This window comes from Idiotropiscis lumnitzeri, chromosome 11, assembly GCF_059441095.1.
Source record: "Idiotropiscis lumnitzeri isolate Australia: NSW breed Sydney's pygmy pipehorse chromosome 11, RoL_Ilum_1.0, whole genome shotgun sequence".
Lineage (NCBI taxonomy): Eukaryota > Metazoa > Chordata > Actinopteri > Syngnathiformes > Syngnathidae > Idiotropiscis > Idiotropiscis lumnitzeri.
In genome coordinates this window covers 17,002,117-17,029,068 of record NC_142401.1, presented here as the reverse complement: position 1 = coordinate 17,029,068, position 26,952 = coordinate 17,002,117, and the positions used below count along the sequence as shown (strand labels likewise).

Sequence of the window (26,952 nt, the reverse complement as noted above, 5' to 3'; positions counted from 1 at the left end):
CTCCTGCTCTTTTGACGGGCCAATGAGCGAAGAGTGCCGGGAAATACAGCAAAGGAACGACACCGGCGATTGTCAGTGTGATGGAAAAATGTTGTGAGTGTTTGCAAAGCGTCTTTTGAGAGCAGAAAAACCCCCCGCAAAACTACAAAACATTGCAGGTGACGTCTGGATGATGTTTTTGAGCCACTGATTTTTTTTTTTGGGAGGGGGCGTCTCTCCTTTTTTTCGTGTCTTCTCAAGCTTTGATTCCAGGTAAGATTAGTCTCAGAGGCTCCTAACCTCATTACAGGCACAATGAGACAGAATTAGGAAGTCATTATAGAAGATTGCACTCTAATCTGCACGAGTGGAACTTTTGCTGCATGGGATGATGGCCGAGGGTGGGGGTAAAGAGGGGAGAGGGTGGGGGGGGCTTGCGTAGCCTCATAGTGATGCCTGCTGCAGTATAATGTTACATAACAAAAACATACGTGTGTGGGAGAGAGAGGTTGGATTAAGGGCACTTTGGTTTTGTTGGTTTGTTTTAAATCATTGCAACTTTATGAATGGAGAGTTTGGTTCACTCTAATGTGTATCTGCAGATGTCAAATGTGCTAAGCCAGCATCAGGGAAAGAAGTGCTCACGTCACACTCAATGCACTCCCACCCATCCCCTGTCCCCTCTTTGTTGACTCCCCCGCGCATTTTAATGAGCAGTTTAAATCAAGCATAATATTTTTGTGCTCCCGTTTCAAATGATTGTTTGTGATCATGAAATAGACAGAGGGTGCCGCTACATTAGACTTATCTCTTCACCATTTTCTTTTTTATCTTATGTTATTTTAACAAGTCATAGGACTAACTTGGAATTTCACGGATTCTATTCCATGCCATGTCATGTGTGTTGATATGACAAAAGTACTTATATGTTTGGTATTGCTTAATTTTTAGGAAAAGAAAAGTCCCTGAATAATTGGAAACGTAACTTTAAATCTAATTTGAAATGCGAAAGGAGGTAAAATAAAAATATAATTAAATAGTCCCGGGTGGCACGGTGGGCGACTGGTTAGCACGATGGCCTCACAGTTCAGAGTTGTAGGGTTCGATTCCGGATTCCTGTGTAGAGTTGCATGTTCTCCCCATGCCTGCGTGGGGTTTCTCTGGGTACTTAGCTTTCCTCCCACATTGGACACCCTGAATTTCCCTTAGGCATGTTTGTGAGCGCTGATGATTGTTCGTCTTTGCGTGCTCTGCGATTGGCTGGCAACCAGTTCAGGGTGTCCCCTGTCAACTGCCCGAAGACAGCTGGCATAGGCTGCAGCACACCCGTGACCCTCGTGGGGATCAGCGGTTCAGATAATGGATGGATAGATAAAATAATACCAATTGAGGGAAAACGCAAAAGAAATACTGACGCTTTGCATGACGTTTGGCCTCTAAGGGGCAGTGTTGTTCTGTGCATGGATGGTGAACACTCTTAGAATGAGAACAGAAAAAGGTTGTGCTAACGTTTTTCACCGATTAGGAAGAATTTATACCTTTCAGTAGTGCTATCTTACGTTGTGTGTTTCCACAGCGTTTGTGTTCAAATATTTCTGATTTGAAGTAATATCATTTCCAAAGTGTTGCTAATACCTGTTAGCATATCAATGGGATATTCCATTGACCTTACCATTAGCGGTAAGATGTTTTAAAAAACAAAACATGTTTTGTATTAAAATATACAATATGTGTCATTATTCTTGATGTGTGTTTTGTTTTACTGTAAACACCAATTGGGTGTCATTAAAAAAAAAAAAAAAGCTAATAGCATGCTAAGGATATTTTTCTTTGACAGAACAGTTGGTTTTACAATTCAATAGCATTTTCTTCATCAATATATCAATGAACAAGAACAAAACATGCTAAGGGAATTACACGTTACAGGCTTGCTACGTAGGCAACATGGTGGTCACAATCCCCTGACCCTACACCTTCAAATATGTGAGTCCTCACAAGTCCTGGTTCCTCAACCTAGGCATAATCCACGCCTCATGCTGCTTCTCCAAGCCATTTTGATGGACTTTCAAATCAAAGGTGTTTTCCTGATACTCGGAATGACACGTGGCGGTGATGGAACTGGGCCAGAGCATGTGGCATTCCCAAAAGAACTCACAACGTTGTGTGTGCGTTAGTGTTTAATGAGGACTTCCTCTTGGCACAGTGAAAAAATCATCAAGAGGAGATTCATCCTGCAGCACATTATGTAACGAACACTAAAGAGTCAACTTTATTCAGGGTCGTAATCCGTCTGTCGGTCCTCCGACAGGAAGCATCGCTCGCCAGTCTTGGTTGTGTTGGCTGTTAAATCTCGGTTACCATTTGTACGAGCTGCTGCTGCTTTTTCACATTCGAAAGTGTTGATGAAATGTAAAAACAAGCATTCTTTTCCCCAAGTCATGCCACAGAGTATTAACTTAATTGCACGTTTGCAAGTAAGAACCACAAAAATATTTTTTTTTGCATTTGGCCTACATCATGTCAATAGTCTTTTTCTTTCTAAGTTTATGTCTGCTGTGCATCATTTGCTAATGCCATTTTCCCATAATGCCATGGAGTATTGACTAGTAAATATTGCGGAAACTGAGTGATGGGCTTACGATGATGGAATGGCGCAGCTGCTGACAAATGACAAATAATTTTGTGACGCGCCTATTTCTTTTAGTCTTATTGGGTCACATTTCACTCAGCATTTCATATTCTCCATTGTCCAACATCAGAAACAGAAAATACATAAATGAGAAGAACTTTCAAAACTTTTCATTTCTAGCTTGCATTATGGTCTTGGGCTAGTCAACCTTGGTGGTGCTGGCGGGATCTTTGGCCTCTCTACAACTCATCAGCATTTACTCATTCGCAAATGTCACAACGCGATCTAAGATCGCTTTCTTTCATTACTGAGTCTTTCATTTGAACGGCTCTGTTGGGGTGAACGATGAAAATCAAAAAGTAAAAACCTTGATTGTGGTGTAACAATAGTCTGGCATGATCACAGCAGCAGAAAGGTTGATGGTTTCAACTTTTAAGTGAAAACGGTTTTATCTTTCTACCCTTGCCTGTTCCCGAGACAAGAGATCTGGTAAAAAAAAAATAAAAAAAATAAAAATTCTATTTTTAATCAGTTTATGACTTGATCTTCCTAATTGATGGTTCTGATGTTTTATTTGTCGATAGTCACGTATTAGGAATTCACCAGGGATATCTCCACATTTTTAACTTGGAATTAAGCAAAAAACATTGTGATAAGATTATCATTAATATTTTGCATTACATTGTGAGAACTTGAGTGTGACACTTAATGGAGTAGGTATTCCAGTACAATGATGCTTAGTTGGCTTGCTCTGCATTTTACGTGATGTTCAACTACTAAGTAATGTAGGCATCAGCAGACTCCTATTTGTAGACGCTCCCCACATGGCCGCCTCTGCTGCGTGATGCTTCATGAAATGACATTGTGTGCTTCAGCCTGTAATCTTGTCCTGCATTAACTGAAAATATCTGCACTCCGCATTCAGTGAGTGCAGATATGAAAAATACTAAAAACAACACTCTTGGACTTTATATATATATATAGATTATATATAAGTCGACAATATTTAATTTATGTGTTTATGTGTGCTTGCACAAGTGCATTTATGTTCTTAGATCTTGACATTTTTTGATTGGAAAAAAAATCATTTAATTCCAACTTTATATCCATCCAGTCGGCATTCTGTTCATCACTGATCCTATTCAGGGTTTTCAAAGTTGCTTCTCCCAGCTCAATTCGGGTGAAATGCGGACTACACACTGAATTGGTCACCAGTTAGTCGCAGGACACAAATTGTGACAGACAAACCATTCAGACTCACATTCACACCACCACTGAGTGGGAACTGAACCGACACTGAATGTGCCACCAAGTCACTACACCCCAGTGACTTATTTAAATCCTACTCATGTGGCAGAGTATGATGGTTGTATTGTTTTTTTTTTTTTGCTTTAACGAAAGTTTGAGGAATTCACTTGGGAAATCTAAAGCGGAAGACACGCAACAGATAATTAGTATTTTAGCACCTTACTCTGGTGATTCCAATAATTTGTTGAGTTAAACATGGGGTCTCAAATGGACATGGAGGCATTTGGTGTAATAGCTCCTCAGTGGTGCTCGTACATGTGAAAAGCTACATTTTAGCACGATAGACTACATTACACAAACTGAAAAAATATCAAAAATAGAAACTGTAAAAATATATGTATGACATTTATCAAGATAGTCTTTGTGCAATCCCTCTCAGGTGAGTGACAGTGATCAAACACACACATATATCAGCCATCTGTCAGAGGTTGGTGCCAACACTGCTCAGCACACAACACGCATGGGGGCTGGGGGGTTGAAGAGGGAGAACAGGGAAAGGCAGTGTCCGTCATGAACAGGTTGCAAATAAATAAAAGCAGGAATACAGCGCATTTTTCTTTCTTCCCACTCCATCCGTACTGGCCAGTCTGATGGCCTGTTCACGCCTAATACTGGAGATGCCACTGACATTAGACCTAGTTATAGACCTAAGACCTAGCCCTATTCCTGACCTACATCTAGATCTTAGGGCTAGTCCACTTTTGACTCTAAAACTCAGATCTAGCCCTGTCAATAGACCTTCATATAAGGCCAGGCCCAGGACCATAGTACTGCATACCATACTGAGTTCTAGCATGACAACTGACCACATACTGGCCATGTACTTTAACCTTGACCTAAACTTGGTCCTCTTCCTCAGCGTCAGGCTTACTCGTAGCCCGGGACCCAAGACCTAGTTATATAATTGTCCCCAATTCTTAGACCTTGTATTGTAGGTCTAGCCCAAGTCCGAATCCATGTTTGTCCTTGTCCTCGCCCCAGTCCCGGCCCTCGAGATTAGACATAGACCTACTCTTGGTCCTGGCCATTGGATCTTAGATCTTAAACCTTGTTGTAGTCCTGGCCCTTGACCTTTGATCTTTGTCTTGGGTCTAAAAGATCGTCCTGGTCTTAGTCATCAGAGGAGAGCTATAAAATAATACTAGCTGTCATCCTGGCAAGATTCCAAGACCTGGCCCTAGACCAGGAGTGTCAAACCCCAGTCCTTGAGGACCGGTGTCCTGCATCTCTCCCGGCTGCAGCACACCTGATTCAAATGAGTAGGATACTTATCAGGCTTCTTCAAAGCTTGCTGATGAGCTTGAAAGCAGGCAGGAAAGTGGCCTTCCAGGACTGGATCTTGACACCCCAGCCCTCGACTCTTGACCTAATCTGTTATGTGAAATGCAACAATAAATAAATAATGTGCAAAAACAAAACAAAACAAAAAAAAAAAACTAACAACCCCTCAAAGATTTCAATTCAAAGTATTAGTCACTGAGATTTGAACGGATCCCGTTACATTGGTGTCAATATCAATATCAACATTGATATATGATATGATATCCACAAATCTAGCCCATTGCTTTCAGTGTTGATAATCAATCTAAAAGACTATTAAATGACCTGTCAACTATTAGAAAGACAGAACGAAAAGAGAGCAGGATGGCGTCGGTAGGAGGACTTTTTGGCCCAAGTGCCTTGCAGCCGCTCGCTGTGTTGCTCCCCTGCATTGCAGCACAGAGGGTGCAGTCTTTTTTATACATCCTGCAGCCTCGCCGCACACACGCACGCACACGCACTCACACACATACACACATATACACACCTTCTGTCCTTAGCATCTGGAGCTGTGATATCCCCACTTGTCCTCTGGCCTTTGTCCATGTGATGGGGATGGAGATAGTGGGGAGGATGCTTGCCTCCCCAAAGACTTTAGGCATGGGTTAGCTGCAGGTCAATCTCCGTCAATGCAATGCACTTACAATATTCACCGTTAATGTACTTTGCGTCCATCCAAGTGTGTGTGGGGGTGTGTGTGTGCGTGTGTGTGTATGTGCATAGTGACGCTGCAACTTTGTCATGGCCTTTCTCCCATCATGACCAAAACTGTTGAGTCATGTGTCATCTTAGTGGGTTGCTTAACTGATGATGTTGAAGTGATATCATTTGGTGATTGGAAAGAGTGACTCTTTTCGCATTCGCTGGAAAATCCATCATTTTCAGCAAAATGAAATAGACATAGGGTTACGACACAAAGTAGATTTTATGCCACCTTTGTGGGTAGGGTAATGTGCATGGATTTTAACACAGGTCACTCATTTCTAGTATTGTATCTATGTCACACGAGACATCAAGTTGATTCAGCATTTTCAAAAGCCAGGTACAGCAGAACCATGCATTCAATTTTTTTATTTTTATTAATTGTTTTAGATGGGGGATTCCCATCTCACATTTTTCATAGAAAACCGATTCTTAGCAGAGTTTTCCCAAATAATTTGTTTTAGTATTTTTTTTTGTCAGGTATTTTTGTTTTCTTTGCTTTGCTTTTGAATGTTGTTAACAGCTGTGTTCGTAAATGCTTGTAGGTGTTGTGTTTCTGCATGTGTGAAGCACAGTGAGTTGCCTTGTGTATGATAACGGTAATTGTAAGCATACCTCGGCTATACTTCCATGTCCCCATTGTGCCAGACAATCGCTGATCTGAACAAACGTGCTTAAGTTCCAACAGTGTCTGGGAGCTGCCCATTAGTGCTACTGGACCCATTTTTGTAATAAACTTTTTATTGTTATATCTCCAAAATTGTGTTCTACATACAGTACATAGTCTTTAAATACATATATTTTGGGATGTCGCCTATATGTAAAACAATGCAAGGACAGAGATGTGAAGTTTAACCCATTACACTCCAAGTATTATTATACATCACACTGGACATGAACCCCTTGCCCTTGAGGTAGAGCCAACAATTTAATTCCAGAGGTTGAATCAAATATGGGATGTGGGGACAGGGGGGCGAAGTTTAACACCAGGCAATCACTTCTCTCCTTCCTGTTATGTTGAAAGCAATTGTTGTTGTCCAGCAAGTATTACTCTACAGCACTCCAGACACCAGTCCCTTTCACAATGCCTGCGAAAGGGAAGGGAACTATACATTGTGACTTGAATATTATGATTTCTGCTTTTACCAATATTGATTTGTAAAATTGATGTGCTAGCCTGGCTATAATATCACATGATAATATCACAATAAAATGATCAAGTTATGAATTGGAAGGGAGATTTATAAAAATGTCTACAGGGCAACGACCTAAGTGAAGAAGTATGAAACATTTATAAAAAATAAATAAATAAAAAAGACTGAGGTAGCACTAGTTACGGCTTTACGGTGTGGAGTTTGCACGTTCTCCCCGTGCCTGCATGGGTTTCCTCCAGTACTCTGGCTTCCTCCCACATTCCAGAAACACCCATGGTAGGTTAATTGAATGCTCCAGATTGTCCTTAGTGTGATTGCGAGCACTGTTGGTTGTTTGTCTTGCCCTGTGATTCGCTGGAAACCTGTTCAGGGTGTATACCGCCTGCTTCCCGAAGACAGCTGGGATAGGCTCCAGCACACCCGTGACCCTTGTGAGGAGAAGCGGCTTGGATAACGGATGGATGGGTAGTTGTTTGCACATCCACCTCATAATGCTTCTTGGGTTTAATGTCAGCTCCAGCCTTTCCTGTGTGAAATTTCCATGTTCTTGCCGCAAACAAAAACCTGTATGCTAAAGTTCAATAGAGACTCTAAATTGTCCATAGTTGTGAATGTGACCTGACTGAGAATGGCTGCTTGACTATTCTCCCTAATTGACTCACAACCAGTCCATGGTGCTTCTCTTGCCAAAAGTCATCTGAGGTGCAGATTCTACGATTGTCTATGAGTGAGAATGTTAGCATAAATACCTGTTTGTATACATGTACAATGTGATTGGCTGGCGACCAGTCTTGGGTGTATGATTGTCCCCGAACAAATAAATTAATCTTTGACAGGCTCGAGTTCACCCATTACCCGAACAAAGCGCTAGAGTAAATGGATGGCTGTATGGCAACTTCCTGTTTACATTTCTGCGTAGGCCGCTGACCAATCAGAAGAGAGAGCCACTGCACATGCCCGGGGTGACGCATTTTGGCACAATCGGGGAAACGTGGCAAGTTTCCGAACCCATTAACTTAATGCACTTGTCATTTCATCAGCAAGCGGAGACCACATGAATGTCATTTTGTGGCATTATTGATCCTCTCCCAAAAAAAAAAAAAAAAAAAGGTGACATGATGCATTGTGTGTGAATCGCATCCCAATGAGGCCCGGTGTAAAAGTGAGGTAAAGGGGGAGTCGCAGCGCAGTAGGTGTGTGTGGGTGTGTGTGTGTGTGTGTGTGAGGAGATGCTGGGTATTGGAGGAGGCTGAGGAAGAGGAGGAGGAAGGGGTGGGGGTGTGTTGCTGCAGTGGAGTGAAGTGCAAGAGGAGACTGCAGTCTCTGCTTTACGGAAGGAATCTGACTATGTTGGTGAGCGAGTGAAGCCCGAAACTGGTGGGGACAGGAGTAAGGGGGGCGTACACCACCATCACCAGAACCACCACCACCTTATTTAACTGGTGAGTTGGAATAACACATGCATGTATCTTCATGTTAATATCGGACAAAGTGGAAGTGCCACTGGGCTTTTATTCAATCAGTCAACACAAGTTATTGAAGTTAAAGCCGTCCATTCATTATATTCTGTTTTGCTCGGACCAATTATTACAAGTGTGAACTGAAATGGCAAACTTTAATCAGAATGGTCATACGTTTAGTGATTTAGGGCGCAGTTATAATTATTTGATACTGGGCAGCAAGACAAATGCTGCTCTCTGGATTGGCTGGCTGGCTCGCCGGGGGTTGTGGGCAATTGGCTAGCACAAGGCTGACAGGCACTTTCAGGATTGCTTAGCAACAAAAACGAATGGCCAGAGGACGGACGGCGGCTCCTACAGCCGCCGCGTGTGTGTCTGTATCACATGTTCATTAATAACTGGCAAACTGGTGAGCAGACAAGAGTCTGAACATCATCAAAATGAACCGGTTCAGACACCGTCCTCGAGAGGAATTAGTGCAGATGCTAACGAAGCAGCAGTTTTAGCGGAACAGGAAACAACAAGCACGTGAAGTTTCTTGGGCTGGATTAAATTCTAGTCAAGTCTCTGATTGGGCAGTTATGAATCATGTGATAGCCTTTAAATTATGTCTGTATTATCTTGCGGTAAGGCTGCTTGATTATGAAAAAAATATTAATCACAATTATTCAAATTATAAGTTTTTGGGGGGGTCCAAAACAAAAAATATATAAATGGAAACAATATTAAGACAAATCAATCTTAAAATTAAAAAAAAAGAAAGAAATCAAGTATCCATCCATCCATTATCCAAGGCGTTTCTCCTCACAAGGGTCGCTTGAGGGTGCTGGAGCCTATGCCAGGGGGACACCCTGAACTGGTTGCCAGCCAATCGCAATTCAGACATAGACAAACAACCATCCGCGCTCACACTCATACCTAGGGGCAATTTAGAGGGTCCAATCAACCTGCCAAGCAGGTTTTTTGGAATGTGGGAGGAAAAATGAGTACCCAGAGGAAACCCACGCAGGCATGGGGAGAACATGCAAACTCCAAACAGGAAGGCCGGAGCCGTAATCGAGCCCACGGCCTCTGCACTGTGGAGCATCGTGCTAACCAGTCATCCACCGTGCAAAATCGAGTATAATTTCCTCGAAGAACTAAGTTGCTGATGGTGTAGTGGTACATCTGCCAGAGTTGTGTGCAGGCAGCGTGGGATCGGTTCCCACTCGGTGACGGTGTCTATGTCTGCCTTGTGCCAGGCTGGCTCAGGATGTGGCGCGCTGTTCACCCGTAGTCAGATGGCATAGGCTCCAGCACCCTCAAGCGACCCTGTGCAGGATAAGCCGTGTGGCTGATGATGACATTTCTTCACATAAAGAAACAGTGCATTGGAGTTTACTTGCTATACACTAAATAGACATTTTCAATAGAATGCCCTCATTTTTATCACCATTATACTCACTGTTGTATTACACATTGCAAAATGAATACTAGTTTAACAACGTTTTATATATAATAATATTTACTGTCTATAATAATTGTTTTTTACTATTATACCAATGTTATAGTCGTTGAGTGCAATAATCCAAATTGAAATTCGATTACTTGCACAGCACTGTTGAGGCATCATCTGCATCCCCTGCATTTGCAACAGTTAGCCGAGTGCTATCTATCTATCAATCTAACCATCCATCCATCACGAAATTGAAAAAATCTTTCAGAGATATGAGATAATGGAAATGTCATTTTTTTAGGTATATGTAAAATATTGCAACGATATTGATAATGCTAATCGACAGCTAAATCACATATTGCAAGTTTTCCAATGTTGTGCAGCCATAATATATATATATATTTGAATTTGTTATCCGTGACTATCCATTTTTCGTGGCAGTGACTCTTCTAAGTTTGGCCGTACATGTGACCAAAAGTTATAAGCTCACCAAGGAATTAAATAAAACGGTGCAAAGTGAATTCATCAATTTCATTAGAAGTTCATTATTATCTATATTTTGTACTGGAATAAAACAATATTAGTGTATTACATATAGCTTTCATAGATTAGCGCAGATTGTGGCGGTATCAGCCACATACATACCTTGACGAACCCATTTCAGGATTACAGCAGACCAATCTAGGCAGTCCTGTTGTCTAAACTAATTTTGTTTATATAGTCTAGTGTAGTCATTCTTAAAGGGTGGTATGAGGGCTCCCTCTAGTCACGGGTAAGCAAAAGAACCACTGTTTAACAATTGAATTTTAAAACCGGGCATACTGTCTTCAACAGCTTTTTTATTTGAATTCAATATTGTACATTATTTTCTTTAAGTACAATACATTTTAATTTAATCTTTTAGAAATGTTTGCTGGCAAGCATGTCATTTAGTGCAAATATTTCAATAAGCCTTTTTTTCCTAGTGCGTTTCATGTTTTTTTCCCCCTCAGTGGTTAACTGTTGTCAAATAGACCAATTTAAAGTTTACAATTCAAGAAAAAAAATATTTAAAAAGTGGAAAATAAGAACGTACTCAGTTTCCTTTCTCATATTTAAAATGTTAAATGATTTACATAATTGATTAATCATAAGTGACATGGAATGGTAAATGTGTGACACAAGGGGCTAAAAATAGCGCACAACTGACCACATGAACTTCATTTGATAACTTTTTTGATATTCACCCAAAAATATTTTTTAATTTGCTCTCACCTTCCTATTTATGGTATAGTAAATAAATATACAAAGCACTAAAAGTCATAAAAAGGGTCCACAAATGGCTAATTTATACATTCCTTTCCAGTAATCACAACAAATTACTAAATTTTTTTTTTTTAATTATTGCACTAAATTTTGATTGTGCACATTTATCACATTTTCCTTTTTTTCCTCTCTTATGCTTACCAAACAAACACATGAGTTAAATGGACCTATAGTAAAGTTAGAAATAAATAAATAAATAAAATAAAATAACATCTCCATATATGTGACACATGAAAATGTGACCCAGCGGTAACAGGCAGACTATTACTACAGGGTCTTTTTTATTCCTTCTCATCGTAGTCATTCCAACTGCATTTCATATTTGTCATATACACATACACACACCTGATAAAAATAATTACAAAGAACAGTGAGCCGCAAGCAAATCACTTTTTGACGACTGAGAATCTCACTCAGCATGTCCGCTTGTTAGCAGTTTTAACGACGTTCAATGTCAAAATGGTTTATGTCTCTAAATGTGCACCATTGCAACTTTTCTTTTTTTGCCTGAGGCTGAGCTGAGTCATCATCCAGACGTGGGATAACTACCAAATGTTGCTATAAACCAATCCAACTGCAGTAATAAAAAAAAAACTCGGACAAATTTACATTTGCTAAAACTGATGAATGACTGCTTTTTTTCCCTGCTATAGCGAATAGATTGGTCATCTGCAGTATCTGGTCGCTCTCATTTATTGATGCCTCTAACATAAACAGTAAGCGCCAACAAAAATATGAGCTACTGGGCACAATTTCTTGTGGATTGAATTGAATAATAAACGATGTACAAAGGTAACCACTTCTTGTTTTTGTTCTTTTTTGTATTCACTCAAAATAAAAAGAAAGGTTTGAATCGCTGATGCGGAAAATTCATTTTGCTGTTTGAGATACCAGTCATACGATGACAGATTTCTTCAAATTTTGTTTTACTGTATTGAGTTGTTCACAGCACCAAGCGGCATCTTGCTTGTCTTTTGGGACATGTATCTTTATTTTTCGTACGTCTGTGTTTAATGAGACATCAAAGCAGATAGCATATCATGAAAAGTCTTGACCTTAAAGAAGATTATTTTCAGGTTTGTGCAAATTTAGGGTGGAACTGTGTTTTGTTTTGTGTTTTTCCTTACTTGTGTGAGTGAAGTACAGCAGCAAGTGGCAGGGATTCTGTCAAGGATTTTGGGCCACATGCAAATAAATCTTACGCAGACGGAGAGAGAAACGCACTGAAACGTAAATGCATAGACATGTGCCAAAGAAACACATTATTGTGTTTCACAACAATACTTAACCATATTTATCATTGCAAAGCTTGTGGTAAAAATGTCTACTCAATAAATAAGAGCAAACCTCGCCTATCAATACTGTATATCCACAATTTTCCTCATGATTATCGTTCACATCCTATTTCTGGATCATGTTAGCTGTTCCTTGACTCACATTATGTTTTTGTAGAATAATAAAAAGTGATACAATGCAGCATTTTATACATTACATGGCCCAGTGTGTAGGAGTGAGTGGCCAACTGTTATTTTTTGCAATGATCCGGTCCAAGTCTGGTTCGGAATCATCGCGCCCTGTTTGGCGGCCCTCTGGACTAAAGCTCCTTATTGCATCAAGCCACACATGCATGGATAAATTGGTACATAACACACACATTGAGAGGGTTAACACACGCATAAACACGTAAATAAACACAATTAACACTTTTATTGTAGCATAAAATTGTTATCATTAAAGTGCATTTAAATTTATTGCTGACTGTCAGTGAGTTCTAATTAAAGAACTGCACTTTACACATCCTTTAAGGTTGATATTTTACTTTTTCTTAAAAAAAAAAAAAAAAAAAAGCTTAGTTTTCATTTAAGCCATATTAACATCGTTATCATATTGTTATTGAGATATCTGTAAAGAATATTGATATCTGAAAAGTTTGACCATATTGCTTTTCCCTACTGGCAATCACATGTCCCTAAAATCCCACTCCTCCTTTTTTTACTCTCCCTTTTTCGACGACTCTGTATACACAGTCCTGACTAAAGAATATTCCTGCAAGATCTTTGTAAATATTTGTTCCAGTGTCTTGGTTTTTCTTAACCTTCTCGAGTCCAGTGACATTCCAGTGATTCCCCAACTCTCATTAGTGTGCCAACTGGGAAATCAACCCTGGGCACAGAAAGTCCTCAAGGACCCTTCCGTGATTCAAGTGTAGCGATCTTCTACTTACACAACAGCCGATTCATTTAATTTAGCCACAACGCTACTTCATCATGAAGAAAAGTCACAAATGAAAGTAAATGGCTGCCCTCCCTCCTTCCCTCTTCACCTGCCCAGGAGGATTCTTTAATTCCATTTTGAGTCTGCCTCGTCCATCTTTTCCGGAACATTATGCTCGGAGAAGCTGTGACTTTTTTCTATTTGTCACTTGGACAGTAAGTTCTCGTGTCGTCGAACATAACAGATGAGTTTGTGTTTCTCCCGATTGTGAGCGTGTGCTCAGATATCTGTTTAATCCAATGTGTTGTACAAACCGCATCTGTATTGATCTTTAATTCTGGTACCGTAATCTTACACATAAGAGTAATGCCTTATCCCCTAATTTGAATGCCAATCCTTAACCCATCCATCCATCCATCATCTGTACCGCTTCTCCTCACTAGGGTCGCGGGGGGTGCTAGAGCCTATCCCAGCTATCTTCGGGCAGTAGGCAGGGGACACCCTGAACTGGTTGCCAGCCAATCGCAGGGCACACAGAGACGAACAACCATCCGCACTCACACTCATACCTAGGGGCAATTTAGAGTGTTCAATCGGCCTGCCATGCATGTTTTTGGAATGTGGGAGGAAACCGGAGTACCCGGAGGAAACCCACGCAGGCACGGGGAGAACATGCAAACTCCACACAGGACGGCCGGAGCTGGGATTGAACCCACGCCCGATGCTGTCTCTCACTGTGAGGCCATCGTGCTAACCAGTCGTCCACCGTGCCGCCCCATCCTTAACCCTATCACCAAAAATAAAACGTAAAATTTACCTCTATAGATAAGACTCAATCCTCACTTTAGTACCTAATCTACCCTTTTAACTGCAACCACAATGCTTAACCCTTAATTCTGAGCAGAACCTTAAAACTTAACCCACAATCTCAAATCCTACAAAACAACCCTTAACCATAACTCCAAACCACATCCTTAAAATCTAAACCCCTAACTCGAGTACTAACACATACTATAATCCTAGACATCAGACTACTTCAGAACTTTGAGTGACATCTGACAATCGAGTTTTTACTGAGTTGCTCACAGGTAAGGGAAAATGCTCAAATTTGGTATATGTAGATAGGAGTCCACCTACTGAGTATATAGAGCAGGGATGTCAAACTCCAGTCCTCGAGGGCCAATGTCCTGCAAGTTTTCCATCTCTCCCGCTGCAACACACCTGATTCAAATGAGCAGGATACTTATCAGGCTTCTTCAGATCTTGCTGATAGGCTGATCATTTGAACCAGCTGGGTTGCAGCCGGGAGAGATTGAAAGCATGCAGGAAAGCGGCCCTCCATGACTGGATCTTGAAACCCCTGATATAGACCATCTACTCAAAGTTGTCACATCATCTTTATTTTTGGTGCATTTTGTCGTACAGGAACGCCGCGCCTTGTCTCTCTGGCAATGAAGTTCAATCTGTTCAGGAGGCCACAGCCGGTGGCCCCCGCCGAGCCCACCGGTGCCACCACCACTGCGAGTATGGCCCCCACCTCAGCCTCTATCTCCACGGTGGCCGAAAGCTCTGGCAACAACACAGAAATCAACAAGAATGACATGTTTGAGGAGATCAAGAGCAAGTTCTTGAATGAAATTGACAAAATCCCACGTGAGTGATGGCGCTGTTTTTTTGGGGGAAAATTTTCATGTGACATGTTTGGTCTGACATTTTCTTTGTCCCTCTAGTGCCCCCATGGGCTCTGATCGCCATCGCAGTGGTTGCTGCTTTGCTGGTCCTCACCTGCTGCTTCTGCATCATCAAAAAGTGCTGCTGCAAGAAAAAGAAGAACAAGAAGGGAAAGAAGGGCAAGGATGGCTTCAATATGAAGAACATGGAGGGCGGTGAGGTATGACTCCTCCTGGTGTCTCCCTAAACCTAAACTCTAACCACCTAACTTTTATCCTAATCCTCTAACACAATCTTAAAATATAGTTCAAACTGCCTAAATGTTACTCCACCGACTTAACCCTAAACACTAACCCTAAAGCGTGTCAGAAATACAAAGTATACCAGAACTGCTGTCACAAAAGATACATTTTAAACCCAAACCAAAAAGAAATAGTCTTCCTATCCAATGTTAACCAGGTGATCAAACTCCGTGTTTGTTTCGTACAGAGTGTAAGAAGAGGCACGAGTTAGTGCAGGCCAAGAGGCTGCTTCACCATGACAACGCATCTGCTTACAATTCCCTGAGCATCCGACCGTTTCTAGCCAAAAGGGACATCACTGTGCTGGAGCAACCACCTCATTCACCTGATCTGACCCCATGTGATTTTTTTTTTTATCCTCATTCCCAAGATCAAGGGGGAAGCTAAGTGGATCTGTTAGAAAGATGTGGATGACACCCAGATTGTTGCGATGACAGAGTTGCAGAGGATCCAGGAAGAATGCTTCTAGGAGTGCATGAAGGAGTGACAGAGAAGGCTGGAAAATTGCAGAGGATTACTTGGAAGGGGGAACGCTCGTTTGTGACACCAATCCTGGAACTTTTGTGACACACCTTCTAATTATAACCCCACCCAAATATCCCAACCTTAAAACTTAACTCTGACTACCCTTACCCCATCCCTAACTCCATAAACCTAATCACAATCCTAGCTCTAATTTTTGAGAAATTTTCTCATCTAATTCTTCATGATGTGTCATTAACCAATTTTGTTGCTTCCCCAGCAGTCGTCTGGAGGACCCCTGCATTTTTCTTTTCTCTTATCCGATTTTGTCCTTGTTCAAATATACTCCACTGCAGTGAAAAATGACATGCTTTGTTACAACTATTGAGTAGGAGAACACACTACAAGCTATACTTGATAAATTAAGAGCATACATGTGTGATTCATCTTCACTCTAATCGACTGACACCCACATAGACTGATTGTAGCTCTTTAATTAAAGCATTTAATTAGCATCAGTGAAGGTCCTACACAAGTGTGTCATTTTTCACAGCAACAGCGACAGCGACCACTCTCTCTCTCTTGTTGTCTTGTGAGTTGAATCTCTTCCTCTTTCTGCTTTTCTTCCTGTTTTGTGGCTATGTGTCTGCCTTGTGTTTCTTGACTGTGGTGGACCGCCGTTCTACGGTAGGTGGATTGGCTGTTGTGGGATTTGACGGGTTCTCTGGAATGGCTTATTTTATGTTTTTCTCCCCCATTTGATACCTTGGAAAGCCATGATCTGCTCCGGAGAAGGAGTCTAACCATCTAATGTTGTGATATGGACCGGAGAGGGACAATCTAACACTATTAATCAATGCATGTGCTACAGGGCATGTTGTGGTGGGTTTATAAAAAAAATATGTAGATGACTGCATGAATCCCAACCACCTGTTATAGTCTCAAGAACCACTCTGAAAAGCCAAAAAGACTAAGATAGTTTCAGGCATTAATCAACAACACTGTCGTACAGTCTGCCTTGCGATTGACTGGCGACCAGTCCAGGGTGCACGCTACCTCTCACCAAAAGTCAGGTGAGATAGGCTCGAGCACACCCATGACCCGGATGAAAGGTTATAGAAATATGCAGCAGTCGTTATGAAAAGGTTGTTCTCTTGAAATCAGTGGTTGTGAACTGTATGAAAGTGCTTCCATTGTGGTGCTACACAAAAGTGGAAGAGATATACGCAGCCATTTAATCAATTTGTTGCCATCTATCCACCGCTTGGTACCAATACTTCCTAAAACTTGCTATTGACTCATGCAAGGCACTACTATATTTCAAGTACTTGGTCAGCAGCGTTCCAAAAATGTTCAGCCGAAACCACTTGGGTGACCACTGCCATTCGTTCATTTATAGAGTCGATTTCTATCTTATGCTAACATTAGCGACAGCGTTGGATAGTGCAGTATAATACTCTACACTCTCCACTTGGCCGCAATACTGCAAGTTTCTGGCTATTCTCAGTCTCATATAAAATTGCTTTTACCATGGCCAACAAAAGTAACTACAAGAGACTCTTAATCTCATCCACATTCACTACTTGGCTGCAGCGGTCTATTTTCGTTTTGCCCTCTGGAAAAAAATCTGTTCTTACCGTAGCAGAAGAAATACAGCTGACTGTCATTCTCCTCCACAGTCATCACTTGGCTGCAGCAATCCGGTTTCTTGGTGCCTTTAAGCTTGGAAAATTTGTTCACCATAGTGTGGCCAACAACAGACCATTGTTCTCCTTCATGGACATTGTTCGTATATCTTATGATGGGTTCAGTGAGGTCTGGTTTGCACGTAATTTCAATTGTATAAAACCCTTAATTGAGTGGAGCAATGCCAGTCCTGTGGAGTTGGAAATGGCCATGAGGCTTAAAAGTCAGCTCTATTGCTTACCACACAAAAAATCCCCTTGGAACATTTTAACCTCTTGTCCATTGGACCTTACAACTTAAGCTTCTTGAACAGGCGGCTCTGGAGAGTGATGGAATGCTGATGAAAGGCGCATGTGATGCCTCCACCGACTGGCTGCCCCTGTCCTGCACTAGCATGTCAGAAGAGCTCAAATGAGAGGAGTTGCTAAAAATGAAAACAAAATAAAAAAATCAGTTTTGATCTTCTTGGGTTGACTTAGTCAGACACTCAACGGGGCTCTGTGGCATGCTAGTGAATTACGGGGGGCCCCAATGTGTTGGGCTCCATAATCTTTTGACATTTGATATCATCATGATGTCACTTCATCCCCACAGAAACCGCAGGATGATGACGATGATGAGGGAGAGACTGGGCTCACGGAAGAGGAGAAGGAGGAAGAGGAGAAGGAGCAAGAGAAGCTGGGCAAGCTGCAATATTCCATTGACTACGACTTTGAAAACACAAAGGTCCGTGGTTCCCGATTAAATTGATGAAGCAGGTTGAATCGATAAGCCTTTGGTTTATGACCTTCTGACATATAGCATTTCGAGGTTACGAACAGAGCATGGAGACCCAGAAGACATTCTATTTCTGCCGCACTTAGGCTTACTATTTTTCATTTAACCTTTTTTTCTGTAGACCTTACTGATTATCTGATGAATTGAAGCAAGTGTGATGGAGCGGGGAGTGATGGAAAACAGGCAGGACATTGGCCCTCGAAGAACAGGATTGAAGACCCCTGTTTTAGCATTAAGGGGGAATTCCTGGTCATTCCCACTTCAACTATGTGTACCGTGTTAGTATAAGGTAGTAAAAGACTAGGGTCCAACTTGCACAGCTACAAATTTTAATCAAGTTGACCGCGCCTCCCACTCACACAAGCAGAGTGTAGCGTAGCGCTTATGCTAGCTGAGATTCCTTTTTGTGCGGACTCTTTGTTGTTGCTGTTGACATAGCGCAGTGTTCCATCACATTTAGCAGGTGATTCGCAACTGCGACGTCTTGTCAAGAAAAGGTAGATCATAATTGCTCGTTTCAACATGTGTGAGCAATGTGATCCATTACATAATTTTTTTTAAAAACACCAAACAGATAGTGTTACGGCCGATACAAGGTAGATATGACTCATTTTTACGACAAAATATGGACAATCCACAACAGTTGGGAGCTCTGCTACCCATAGTCTGTTTTATGTTTGTGATATTGCTCGATTACTGTACTCAATTTTAACTGCTCGCCATCTCAAACCCAACCAGAACGACAATTTTTATGTACTATAGTATCACACCCATAGTATTCATTATTTTTCCTCCTTCCTAGAAGTATGTTCCCCTTCAATTTTCTGGTACATGCAATGATTAACCTTCTGTCAAAGCAAGACTGGACTAATTCTGTTTTCCAACACTAAAATGTAAAGTGAGCGAGGCCAGTGGTGCATAATTTTCTTCCATATTTCAGGGCTGATTCTAAAGAAATGACACAAGTGATGAGTACGTACCCGTCAGTTTGTACAGTTGGTAATTTTCTTAGCTGCCAACTGGTGATCACTTGAGTGTCCCCTGGAAGAAAAACTACATAAAGTTGTTTTGTTTGCAGGAGTTGTTGTTCTAACCTTTGTCACATTGAAGAATTTAATACATCTCCAGTCAGTCGAGACGGGTGTTGACTGATTGTGATACTTTGTAGGCGTTTGCAAAAAGTAAACCCGAGTAAATCAAGCCATGGTTGGATCTTATTTTCACACCCAGCTCACCGTCGGCATCCTTCAAGCGGCGGATCTCATGTCCATGGATTCGGGCGGGACTTCTGATCCATACGTTCGAGTCCTTCTTTTCCCTGATAAGAAGAAGAAGTTTGACACCAAAGTCCACAAGAAAACGCTCAACCCCGTCTTCAATGAGACCTTTGTCTTCAAGGTAAGTCTGTAAAAGACCAAGTAGTAAATGAAAGCACTAAAGTCTATTAGAAATGTGTTATGCCAGGTTTTTGAGGCTGCTTGTGTCAGCTAATAAGGTCTGCAGGGACTCGACAAATGTCTCTGGGTCAGATTGAAAGTTCTGCCTGTCTGCACATTTGCAACAGCTGCAGAGACATTCTTACTGTACAGTACAGTGTTCCTCGTGTGAAGTGAACATATCTTTATTTTCAACATTTAATATCTCGCAATACGCTTCTCCGAGTACATTTCAGTTTTTGCCGGAGCCTGGGGTTGGCACTTGAAGGAATTATGTTGACAGATCAATTGTACATCCTTCCATGTGTTTTCTTTTCCACTTCGATTCATTGAAGTTGGGGGTGAATTGGAGTCTCAGCTGACTTAGGGTGAGAGGCAGAGCATACACCGGACTGGTCACCAATGTGAATGTTTGCATGTTTTCATCTGTCCTGCAATCGGTGGTGACCAATCAAGGGTGTTCCCGCCTCTCTTGAGCAAAGAGAGCTGAAAGAGCTCCAGTTCACGAACGACCCAAATGAGGGAAGGCTGTATTGCAATAAAAAATATGCATACATGTATGAATTAGGATGAGCACGTTGAACACGCTGAACTAGTGGTTCATAGCCTCCTCTTAGTGATGAGGTTCCATGTTTGAATCTCAGTTATGGCCTTCCTGTGTGGAGTTTGCATGTACTCCCAGTGTTTGCGTTGTTTTTCTGTGGGTACTCCAGATTCTCACACTTTCCACAAACGTACATTTGGTTCCATGGAAAACCCTAAATTGCCCATAGGTGTCACTGTGAGTGTGAATGCGTGCTTATTTGCCTCGTGATTGACTGGCCAGCAGTCAAACGTCCCAAACGGAAATACTGAGTACAATGAAAAATCTGTCGTTGCAAGAGGCTGCATTTACAATTTGACCGAAAGGTCTACAATGGTTACATAAATGCTGATTCTTGTTCACCACAACAGGTGCCCTACGAAGAACTTGGTGGCAAAACACTAGTGATGTCCGTTTTCGACTATGACCGCTTCTCTAAGCACGATGTCATCGGCGAGGTGAAGCTGCCCATGAACACCATCGACCTCGGGCGTCCCATTGAGGAGTGGCGAGACCTGGAGAGCGCCGATCAGGAGGAGGTGCAAATCGAAATGTCATTTTATTGTAACTGTTTGACATTGAGTTCAATTTGAAAGGATGCATATAATGCTTCCCCCCATTGACTGCAGTTCCAAACGCCAACCTTCAGTCGTTGGGGGCAGTTCTGCCTCATGCAAATGCCGAGTCCATCTTCTGGTACTATCATAATGGGGCAGCTGAGCTAAAATGTTGCGACTAGGAGAAAAGCTGCTTGTTCTCAAATAGCTTAGAATCTGAAGACATAAGCGATTTATTACATTGCCAGACATTTTCACTTGTAGGAGCACCACTTCCAAGCTGCCAGATTCCTTTGTCGAACATTCGTGCATGTGCCAGTTATGAGATAATGTTAGCTGATGCTAATCCATGCTACCACGGCAGCTCAACAGAACTGATACCTTTGATATAATAGTGCTTTTTAAATTAAAAGTGGAAGCAGTATTATGTATACCGCCACTGTTATGTCCCAATCTAAAAAAAACATAAAGGTTCGCTCAGAGACACATTTACAGAAATAGGTACCTAATTTAAGATTTCCCACTTTGACACTCAACCATTTCAATAAAGCCACTTTGTTTGATTTAAATCTCTTTTAAACTGAAAAAGTAGCATACTGGATGAGAGATTTCCAAATGGGTAGTTGACCTGTCAAGGGAGGAGCAGCACAGCTGGTGCTAGCAATGGCTGAAGACATGATTTGGAACATTGCTTCATTAGTCTTGATTAAATACCAATATTAATACCTGACAACGCTGGCATCTGTGCTTTTTCAGCCTGAGAAACTCGGGGACATCTGCATCTCCCTGCGTTACGTCCCCACTGCCGGGAAGCTCACCGTTTGTATCCTGGAGGCCAAGAACTTGAAAAAGATGGATGCCTGTGGATTATCCGGTAGGAAGAAGAATTATTCAAATTGCCAGTACCTTTGCTTCAAGCCAGGTTTCAAGCCTGGTTTTAGGTTTCAAACAAATTCCTGTTTCAAATCATGGTTAGGATTTCAGATGAGGGTCTCAAGCCTGTTTTTGGGCTTCATACAAGGGTTATAGTTTCAAATGATTGTTCTAAATACTTGTTTCTTTGTCCATGAATATAAAACAATCCAATGAGCATGCCTTCTTCTGCCACGTAACAATGCATTGGGATGCTGCTGTGAAAAGTATTTCAACCCGCAACCCTTCAATGAAAGTGGACTGTAGCTAATTTTAAATTATATTTACCGTCTTATGCAGACCCATATGTGAAGATTCAGCTGCTGCAAGGGGGTAAGCGTCTGAAAAAGAAGAAGACAACAGTGAAGAAGAACACCCTCAACCCATACTACAACGAATCCTTCAGCTTTGAAATCCCACTGGAACAAATGCAGGTACTGTAGATGTCAAACTGGATCCTTGTATGATTATTCTACTAGAACAAGGAGGTAGATCGTGCCCCAAAATATGAGTACAACGAGTGGCACTTGCAGAATGGACGATTGGCTCCTCAAGCTTCAGAGTTCTGAAGTTCCGGGTTTGAATCTCAGCTTTAGTAGGATGCAACCATCCATTCATTCATTTTCTGTACCGCTTATCCTCGCAAGGGTCATGGGCGTGCCGGAGCCGATCCCAACTGTCTTCAGATGGTAGGCGGGGTATTGAAATGGTGACCATCCAATCACAGGCTTTAGTAGGTTATTGAAGTCAAAGTTTAAACGTGAGAGGAAAGGCCTTATTTAAGAAGTGAAGTGAAAAAAAAAATCACGGAATATTATGCCTTTTATTCAGAAATATTTTTAGTTTCTAAAATATAGGACAACGGTATATTCTCAAAAAATAGATACATATTATATTATATGATTATTAAGGGAAATTGCCTTGTGTTAGAAAAAAAAGACTTAATTCATTCATCTATGCCAGATTTATAAATTGACTGGTCACAATCTTTTCAGAAATTTTAACTGTCCCAAAGCAGTGGAAAGGAGGAGTAATTGGTTTCTTGTTTTATTGGCACGCCGGTAGCCTTATATACATATGTACCAGTGAAAATGAAATTATATTTTAAATCCTGTACAGGCACAGTATCGTGTTTTAATGCAGATGAGAATGATACATATGATGTAGTTAATGATGAGAAAAGTAGTTTTACTCTTCCCGTGATGTCTGATTTCATATTATCCATCCATCCATCCATTATCCGCCGCTTATCCGGGGTCGGGTCGCGGAGGCAGCAGATTCAGCAGGAAAGCCCAGACTTCCCGCTCCCCAGCCACATCTTCCAGCTCTGCCGGAGGGATGCCCAGGTGTTCCCAGGCCAGCCGGGAGACGTTGTCTCTCCAGCATGTCCTGGGTCGTCCTCTGGGCCTCCTGCCAGTGGGACATGCCCGGAACACTTCCCCAGGGAGGCGTCCAGGAGGCATCCTAAACAGATGCCCGAGCCACCTCATCTGGCTCCTCTCTACGTGGAGGAACAGCAGCTCGACACCGAGTCCCTCCCGGATGGCCGAGCTTTTCACCCTATCTCTAAGGGAGAGCCCAGACACCCTGCGGAGGAAACTAATTTCGGCCGCTTGTATCCGAGACCTTGTTCTTTCGGTCGCGACCCACAGCTCGTGACCATAGGTGAGGGTAGGAACGTAGATCGACCGGTAAATCGAGAGCTTCGCCTTTTGGCTCAGCTCCCTCTTCACCACGACAGACCGATACAGCGTCCGTATCACAGCGGAGGTTGCACCGATCCGCCTGCCGATCTCTCGCTCCATCCTCCCCTCACTCATAAACAGACTCAATGTCCCCCACCTCTCCTGGTACGTGGGCAAAGTTCTGCCGGAGGTGGGAGTTGAAACTCTTTCTGACAGGGGATTCTGCCAAGTGTTCCCAGCAGACCCTCACAATATGCTTGGGTCTGCCGGGTCGGACCGGCATCTTCCCCCACCATCGGAGCCAAGTCACCACCAGGTGGTGATCAGTTGACAGCTCCGCCCCTCTCTTCACCCGAGTGTCCAAAACATGCGGCCGCAAATCCGATGACACAACTACAAAGTCGATCATCGAACTGCGGCCTAGGGTGTCCTGGTGCCCAGTGCGCATATGGACACCCTTATGCTTGAACATGGTGTTTGTTATCGACAATCCATGACGAGCACAGAAGTCTAGGAACAGAACACCGCTCTGGTTCAAATTGGGGGGGCCATTCCTCCCAATCACGCCCTTCCAGGTCTCACTGTCATTACCCACGTGAGCATTGAAGTCCCCCAGCAGAACGAGGGAGTCTCCAGGGGGAACGCTCTCCAGCACACCCTCCAAAGACTCCAAAAAGGGTGGGTACTCTGAACTGCTGTTTGGTGCATAAGAACAAACAACAGTCAGCACCCGTCCCCCCACCTTGAGGCAGAGGGAGGCTACCCTCTCGTCTACCGGGGTGAACCCCAGTGTACAGGCGCCAAGCCGGGTGGCAATAAGTGTGCCCACACCTGCTTGGCGTCTCTCACCTTGGGCAACTCCAGAGTGAAAGAGTGTCCAACTCCTCTCAAGAGGACTGGTACCAGAGCCTAAGCTGTGTGTGGAGGTGTGCCCGACTATATCTAGTCGAAATTTCTCTGCCTCGCACACCAGCTCAGGCTCCTTCCCCGCCAGGGAGGTGACATTCCATGTCCCAAGAGCTAGTTTCTGTTGCCGGGGATCAGAGCGCCAAGGTCCCTGCCTCTTGCCGTTGCCCGACTCACATTGCACCGAACCCCTTTGGCCCCTCCCATAGGTGGTGAGCCCATGTGAAGGGGGACCCACGTTGCCTCTTTGGGCTGAGCCCGGCCGAGCCCCATGGCTGCAGGCCCGGCCACCAGGCGCTCGCCGACGTGCCCCACCTCCAGGCCTGGCTCCAGAGGGGGGCCCCGGTGACCAGCGTCCGGGCAAGGGAAATCGTGGTCCAAATATTGTGGTCATCATTGGGGTTCTTGTGAGCTATGCTTTGTCTGGACCCTCACCTCGGACCTGTTTGCCATGGGTGACCCTACCAGGGGAAAAAAAGACCCCGACAACTTAGCTCCAAGGATCATTGGGACACGCAAACCCCTCCACCACGATAAGGGGTCAACTCATGGAGGGGGTTTCATATTATTGATTGATTTCATATTATATTGCAGATCAACAATTTTATGCATTGACCTGTGCAATAATTTACCACTCATGGACACCCAGGAATTTGGCTACCCCATCTTGAGAACAACTTGTTTAGATGTCTGGTGAGTGTTTTAAAGAGATCCTGCATTCATTTGCAGAAAATCCTTGTGGCTGTCACTGTGTTCGACTACGACAAGATCGGCAAGAACGACGCCATCGGCAAGATCTTTGTGGGCAGTAAGGCCACCGGGCTGGGTCTCAAGCACTGGTCTGACATGCTGGCCAACCCGCGGCGCCCCATCGCCCAGTGGCACGCTTTGCAACCGGAGGAGGACATCGACGGTCAACTGGCCTCCTTGGCGGCCAAGAAGTAACCAGAAAAGCCCCTAACCAGTGAAGCCCCTCATTCAATTAATGAAACTTTGCATGACTTAACCCGACTTGTCATGAAACCTGCTCAGCAAAAGACTCAGTAGAATAGATTCAGTTTAAGTTTCAAAGCATCCCATCTCACATATTAGTGTCTGCTTACAGAGTGACCCGACTTGACTTTCTTTCATTTCAAAATACTTCAAGACTGAAGTCTGAGCTGGATTAAAGTTTGGGTTTAGTTTGTAGAGCATGCTTCGCCCACCTGCCCACGGCTGTGCACACCTAACGTATCCTCACATCAAGTGGCAAATAGAAAGCGGAATAGAAGAGTTTAGGTGCTGCTCTAGAATTGTGCTGTTCATGTCACCAAGGTGACTTGTCTGTCTATGCATCTAGATTGATGGGAGGACATTTTGAGATCTGTCTCAAGACTTGAGTGAACATCATTGAGAAGTAGGCAGGGATGCTGTTATTGTGCCAACTAAGACGACCGCATGGATGTAAAACCTCACTCACCTTAAACTGAGCGTAAATATGAATGTGTGAATCGAGAAAACTTCCAACGATATATTAATTTTTGGGGATTGATTTGGATTTTAGTAGGCATCAAACGGCAAGAGTTTGGATTTAGCAGCTATGTCTGAAAATTGGTTGTCAGCAATAATTATCTTCTGATTTCCCAAACTCTGATTTCTAAGCATACACAAATGTGTTGTCATCTGGATTTACACTGCATGGTTCAAGTGACACAAATTCATATATTTTATTTTATTTATTTTTTTGCTCCCAAGTGGCACAAGTGAGATGTTTGTTGTGTATATATATATATATATATATTTATATATATATATTTATATATATATATATAAATATATATATATATATATATATATATTGCAGATGGCCTCCAATGGAACTGGTGGTTAATCTCATTTAAAACAACAGGGTGAAGACTCAAAACCCAGGCCAATTTAAACTCGATGTAACCTTTTGTATTATTTATGTACAGTGGTGCCTTGAATTACGATTTAATTTGTACCATGGTCATGCTTTTAACTCAAACCATCATATCTCCAATTGTTGTGTCTAGTGTTCCCGTTTTGGCCACCAGGGGGCGGCATAATAGACAAATATATAAAACACTTGATGAAACACATCAAGGCCATCACACTAACTACTATACTGTAATGTTAATCGTTTTTTGTAGACGCTAAAGATTATATGCCTGTGAGTACTGTTCTGTCTGCATGTTTTGTGTTAAAATATTAATTGTTAAAAGTCTCAATACTACATTATTGATGCTGGCTTCATTATCCTGTCGAAGGCATTTTTCATTCTGTGTTAGCTATGAACTAGCGGACTTTTGTAAGTCAAGTCAAGTCAAGTCAATTTTATTTGTATAGCCCTTAATCACAGACAGTCTCAAAGGGCTTTACATAGCCACAATCGACATCCCCGATCTTAACCCCCAGGAGGGCAAGGAAAAACTCACAAAACCTCATTAGGGGAAAAGTGAGAAACCTTGA

General features: G+C 42.5%; 1 protein-coding gene across 3 annotated transcripts; it reads left to right on the top strand.

Moving 5' to 3' along the window:
• LOC148327713 (synaptotagmin-2-like) lies at nucleotides 1-26,286 on the top strand. Of its 3 annotated transcripts, none has more exons than XM_088308960.1 (9): nucleotides 1-252; nucleotides 14,932-15,159; nucleotides 15,237-15,397; nucleotides 18,231-18,353; nucleotides 19,635-19,802; nucleotides 20,795-20,962; nucleotides 21,737-21,854; nucleotides 22,193-22,326; nucleotides 25,213-26,286. In XM_088308960.1, the coding sequence occupies exons 2-9, from the start codon at nucleotides 14,958-14,960 to the stop codon at nucleotides 25,426-25,428; spliced, it is 1,290 nt and encodes a 429-aa protein (XP_088165086.1). In that variant the 5' UTR covers nucleotides 1-252; nucleotides 14,932-14,957; the 3' UTR covers nucleotides 25,429-26,286. The 3 variants fall into 3 exon arrangements, with proteins under 3 accessions (XP_088165086.1, XP_088165084.1, XP_088165085.1); XM_088308958.1 differs by having other exon boundaries at nucleotides 18,222-18,353; XM_088308959.1 differs by lacking the exon at nucleotides 1-252 and adding an exon at nucleotides 8,379-8,534 and having other exon boundaries at nucleotides 18,222-18,353.
• The last annotated feature ends 666 nt before the right edge of the window (nucleotides 26,287-26,952 follow it).